The sequence below is a fragment of the Borostomias antarcticus genome, assembly GCF_949987555.1.
Source record: "Borostomias antarcticus genome assembly, chromosome: 22".
NCBI lineage: Eukaryota > Metazoa > Chordata > Actinopteri > Stomiiformes > Stomiidae > Borostomias > Borostomias antarcticus.
Genome location: NC_140255.1, coordinates 17,408,756 through 17,414,903, shown reverse-complemented (window position 1 = coordinate 17,414,903; position 6,148 = coordinate 17,408,756). Strand labels below are relative to the sequence as shown.

General features: G+C 49.1%; 1 protein-coding gene across 1 annotated transcript in view; it reads right to left on the bottom strand.

Moving 5' to 3' along the window:
- ttyh2 (tweety family member 2) overlaps window positions 1-6,148 on the bottom strand; it is a gene marked incomplete at both ends in the record, with an annotated part of 40,781 nt that continues 34,633 nt past the window's right edge. Inside the window, 8 exons of the mRNA XM_084456433.1 lie at window positions 1-81; window positions 1,525-1,603; window positions 1,868-2,050; window positions 2,456-2,598; window positions 3,179-3,271; window positions 4,268-4,360; window positions 4,896-4,951; window positions 5,094-5,163. Coding sequence (XP_084312559.1) covers window positions 1-81; window positions 1,525-1,603; window positions 1,868-2,050; window positions 2,456-2,598; window positions 3,179-3,271; window positions 4,268-4,360; window positions 4,896-4,951; window positions 5,094-5,163 — 798 coding nt within the window. The remainder of the gene's footprint in view (window positions 82-1,524; window positions 1,604-1,867; window positions 2,051-2,455; window positions 2,599-3,178; window positions 3,272-4,267; window positions 4,361-4,895; window positions 4,952-5,093; window positions 5,164-6,148) is intronic.

Genomic DNA, 6,148 nt, shown 5'->3' with positions numbered 1-6,148 from the left:
CTATGCCTGGAAGTCATTCCCGAAGTGTCTGATCTGGTCTTCAGTCATGGACAGGTAGGTGGCCCTCATGCTCGGGGAGTACTGTGGGGAAACCAGGGCGCAGAATTAGACACTACACTTCCCAGACACCTACTGAACAGGCACAGGACACAGGAGCGTCTCGCAGCCCCTAACCCGCCAGACATGAGGGACAACGGAGGTCACAGCGTGGCTTCAGCACTCTGACAGTGTGTTTACAGTGAACCTGGGTGACGGGATCTCTTGGTCGGGCTCTTATAAACTAACTCAGTTTCTCAGACGGAGGTGAAGGGGTATACCGTGATGCTAGAATTCTATAGCACCTCATGGTGATAACAGCTATAGAATTGCACAGGGGAGGTTTACGGCATGCACACATAGGGCTGCCAACTTGTCTCTTCAACCCCTCTCATAGGGAGCATCGTGTGGGACATCAGTACCAGCTTGCCACCACCAGGGGGCGACTGACATGGCTGGGTGAGACAGGAGACGAGGAGGATAGAGTGAAAGGTTTAGCAGTTCAAAGCCATGCAAATGGGATAGGAAAACAGTGGAATCAAACCAACATGGTGATCAATAAAACCGAGATGAGATGAAAAAGAGATACACAAAGGGAAGGCAGAAAAGAAGAGGAGCAGAAAACAACTTACTCTGTTTCTATATTGCTGCATGTAAACCTCCATAAGTTGATTAAAGCAAAGAAGGAAGTAGGAAATGAAAGATACAAACAAATAAACAAACAAACAAACAAAATATAAAAGAAGCTGTTAGCTGAAAAAGTCTAGTTATAGAGTTGCAGTAAGGGGAGGAGCTTTACTTACTGGTGTGTACTGCTTGGTAAGGAGACAGAGACAACACTTCACATTAACAGCCTCTGTTCTAAATTCTAGAACCACTTCGGTCTCAGCTGCAGTAATTAAACCTTTACATCTATTTCCTGAATTGTTAGTCTTGCTTTGACATGTTATTACAGTGTAATTGAAGAAAACATCTGCATAGTTTGGCTTTAACATCCTACTCTGGTTGTCATCTTCTTCCACAATGAGGCAGACTATGAAATGCTTAACAAGATTATTAAATACTCTAGGACTTCCTCCCAGGGTAAGTCTAACATGGCAGATCGATCTAAAAGAGAGGTTCGGCTTGATGAAAGATTAATTAGTTTGAAAGTGTGCCGTCTCCTCGACACGAGAGGAAAACGGTCTCCTCCCCTTTCTTCCTGTGAAGCGCGTTGTGTTTCCTTTGTGTATATATGCACTGCTCTATACAGTATAAATAAAGTTTGATTTGATTTGAAACAACAACAGGCATTCAAACTACTTCAAAGCTAAACGTTTAGCAGAAACAACCTGGCCCACTGGGCCAAACCCACAGGACCTGACCTGAAGACAGAACATGAAGTCTGAGGAGCCATGCAGCTTCCCAGTGCTGCTCAGACTGAAGCCAGAGGGAATGTCGGGGGAAGTGATGTCATAGAAAGGGCTTGGCCACTGGGGCCCAACGCACCGAAGGGGGTGGAGAGCCTCGGCTAATCAGAGGGACGTTCTCGTGGCGCGGGTTCCCCCCGAAGAGCGCCGTCTGGTTCCTGAGAGAGAGAGAGAGAGAGAGAGAGAGAGAGAGAGAGAGAGAGAGAGAGAGAAAGAGAGACAGACAGACAGACAGACAGAGGGAGAAAAAGAAAAGTGAGTGACAGAGAAGACAACGTAATCCCAGTTTGGAGGGCCAAACCTCTACGAACCAGACCTTCAACTTCACTGAGGTTCAAACCTTCGCTAGCATGACCTCCGTAACCCACACAGTTAAACGATCCCCCGATTTGCTCTACAGCGCTCTGCTGTGTGGCACCCACATGTACTCAGAGACGGGGGCGTTGGAGATGGCCTGGGCGGGCGGGGGCAGGCTGCTCTGGCTGCCGATGCTTTCGCTGTAGCTACAGAAGCTGTGCATGTTGGCGTGGCCGGGGTTGACCGCCACCCTCCTGGTCTGGGGGTTGAAGGGGTCCTCCTCGTCGATGTCGTCGTAGTCTTGTTCCCTGGAACGCAGAGACGCAGCAGAGCTCAGCGGACGCCATTTTCATTATGATTGTTTCATGTTGTTGTTGTACACACTGCACTGTATGCTGTATGCCTGGGGCAAAGAGAGAGAGAGAGAGAGAGAGAGAGAGAGAGAGAGAGAGAGAGAGAGAGCGCGAGAGAGAGAGAGAGAGAGAGAGCGAGAGAGAGAGAGCGAGAGAGAGAGAGAGCGAGAGAGAGAGAGAGTGAGCGAGAGCGAGAGAGAGAATGAGAGTGAGAGAGAGCGAGAGAGAGAGCGAGAGAGAGTGAGAGAGCGAGAGCGAGAGAGAGTGAGAGAGAGAGAGAGCGAGAGTGAGAGAGAGAGAGAGAGCGAGCGCGAGAGAGAGCGAGAGAGAGAGAGAGAGGAGGGGGGGTCACAGGCTGACCTGTTGGCGATCTGCCTCCATGCCCGGGGGATGACACACAGCATGGCACAGAAGGCACAGGCTGCCAGGATGGAGAAGAGGCAGAGGTACAGCATACCCTCCACTCCATCATAACACACACCCACCAGGGCATCCAGGTAGTCCTGCAAAACACACACACACACACACACACACACACACACACACACACACACACACACACACACACACACACACACACACACCACATATCAGAGATACTGATGAGGTCAAGCTGCTGCCCTGTTGACCTAGATGCAGCGTTGAGCCATTAAGATGCAGTAGGAAGATGCAGTATTGAGCCCATGACATGCAGTGTTAAGCCACTAAGATGATGCAGTGTTGAGCCAGTAAGAGGATGCAGTGTTGAGCCAGAGAGATGATGCAGTGTTGAGCCGTTAAGATGCAGTGTTGAGCCAGTAAGATGATGCAGTGTTGAGCCATTAAGATGCAGTGTTGAGCCAGAGAGATGATGCAGTGTTGAGCCAGTGAGAAAATGCAGTGTTGAGCCAGTAAGAAAATGCAGTGTAGAGCCATTAAGATGCAGTGTTGAGCCAGTGAGATGATGCAGTGTTGAGCCAGTGAGATGATGCAGTGTTGAGCCAGTGAAATGATGCAGTGTTGAGCCAGTGAGATGATGCAGTGTTGAGCCAGTAAGATGATGCCGTGTTGAGCCAGTAAGATGATGCCGTGTTGAGCCAGTACCTTGTTCAGCCCCCTGCAGTCCAGCAGAGCGGTCAGCTGGTGCAGGCTGGCCTCCGAGGAGTTCAGCAGGTTCTGGATTCCCTCCAGGTCTCTCTGCAGAGAAGACAAGCAGCACACACCTCACTACTCACTAGAAACACACACACACACACACACACACACACACACACACACACACCTCACTACTCACTAGAAACACACACACACACACACACACACACACACACACCTCACTACTCACTAGAAACACACACACACACACACACACACACACACACACACACACACCTCACTACTCACTAGAAACACACACACACACACACACCTCACTACTCACTAGAAACACACACACACACACACACCTCACTACTCACTAGAAATACACACACACACACACACACACACACACACACACCTCACTACTCACTAGAAACACACACACCTCACTACTCACTAGAAACACACACACACCTCACTACTCACTAAACACACACATCTTACTACTCACTAGAAACACACACACACGCACACACACACACACCTCATTACTCACTAGAAACACACACACACACACCTCACTACTCACTAAACGCACACACCTCACTACTCACTAGAAACACACACACACCTCATTACTCACTAGAAACACACACATGCACGCACGCACGCACAAACACACACACACACACACACACACACACACACACACACACACACTTCACTACTTACTAGAAACACACACACACACAGACACGCATACATCTCACTACTCATTAGAAACACCAACAGTAGACATTCTCTGTCATTTTGTGAGTCTCGCTCTGGATAAAGAGTCACAATTCACTGACTAAAGGACATTTGTTTATTTTTAGATCATGCATGGTTCATGTCTTTACGTCTTGTGACGGAGCCCTCGTCAAAGACGATTTTTTGTCACATGTGAGTTGATGTGTGGTGTTACATGTTAATAACATTAGGACTCCAGTTGCATATGAAACTCGGTATCCATAACATCCATAACGTGGTGGACGATGAAGTGTTGTGAATGACTAACTAACCCTGACAGAGATCTGAAACTGAGCGACTCACCTCTGCGGTGGGGAAGAGAGGGACGGCGAACTGTAGCAAGCCCTGGATCTGGATCTGCATGGTGGTCAGAGACCTCTGGAAGACGGTCAGAGACTGCAAACACACAGCACAGCACACCGGACCATCAGACTCTGCCTGCACAACAGGCCTTCACTGGCCTGGTTAGTTCAGCTTCTCGCCAGCAGGGGGCAGAATAGCCCAATCCTTAACTGAGCACCACAGAGTTAGATACCATGAGAATGGTATAATGACAAAAAAAGCATTGTTTATCAAGAATATGTATATATCTATATAGACTATATCTTAGTCCTCTCGTCGCATATACAATCTACTGTACTGATGAATCGGTAGGTGTGTACTTGTACTCCAGGGGTGTGTCTGCAAGAGCTGAAGAATAAGACGGGAGCTCACTGGTAGACTGGCCTGACCTACAAACTCTGCCTCTGGGAAGGAATAACCTTACAGTACTTCGGAATGAGAGAAGGAGAGAGGGAGAGAAGGAGGGGAGGACGGAGGGAGAAAGAGAGAGAGAGAGAGAGAGAGAGAGAGTAAAGAGCGTATGGAGAGGGGAGATCGAGCAGAGCTAGAAGGAGGTCAAACAGAGAAGTAAATAGACGGCATGGGGTACCTTCTGGAAGGGGTTGGGCAGGGTCTGGCTGCAGTACAGGTAGTAATGCACGATGTCTGGGAGGAGAGAAGATGACAGCCTGTCAGAGAGGCTCCGCTGCACTGTTACCATCACCACTACTGGCTCAGGAGGGTTAAGTGTCGTCGCAATGGCAGACTGGTTAAGATAACACAGAGGTCGAAGAGGCGGTGAGCTCACCAGAGCTGATCAGGTCCTTGGTGTGGTTCATCAAGAACTTGTCTGGGGTCACGCAGAAGTCACTGGTACCCTGGACACAAGGAAGAGGAGTTCAGGAGGAAAAGACCTACACACAGACATACACTCGGACATACACACTGCGTACACACAGACATACACTCAGACATACACACTGCGTACACACAGACATACACTCAGACATACACACTGCGTACACACAGACACACACATATTTGTAAAATCACAAAGACTGACAGTAGAATCAAAACAACCCTTTTCTGAGGTAGGCGTGAGGGGGGTAAATGTGCCTGACACAATACTGATAACTCACTGGTGTTTCACAGTCTCTTCTTAACAGTGGTCTTTGAATGCTGAGGGCCCCCAGGGGTCCAGATGGATATGCAGGGGCCCCGCTAAATAGACTGCTGCTGGTGAGTACACTGATGCATATTCCCAGTGTGTGTGTGTGTGTGTTATGCAGAGTTCATACTGTGTCTATAACTGCATACTTAGTGCAGGAGCTCATCATGCTGTTCCATGTGCTGAGGCACTGAGATGCAGCAGTCCTGTCTGACGCACGCACACACGCACACACACACACACACACACACTCATACACTCACACACACACACAGCTCTCCTCTCCCTCCACTGTAGTTGGTTTCGAGGGGTCCGAATACCCCTTGCTACCAAGGCACAAGCCTCTACTTTGATAGGAAGCGTAAAAGTCGGACACTGACATTCGTGAGGCATCCAGGTCAACAATACCAACCGATACTTGCATTGGAACACGTGCAATATTGGAATAATGCTTCTCAAATGTCAGATTTTCGATTTGAAATGAATTGGAATGTTTCCCATTAATCAGAGCTGAAACGCTTCCCAAATATGGGCTTCCAATCTGCCAGACACCTGGCTGGACAACGGCAGAAAGCCCCCCGTGGTGTGAGAGCCTGAAGAGCGGGTCCGTGTGGGCGCACCCGAACTGCACGCTTCCCGTTTGTCAGTGTCCGTTGCCTAGCCTGGGATGAGAGTGTGGAGGGTCAGGGTCAGGG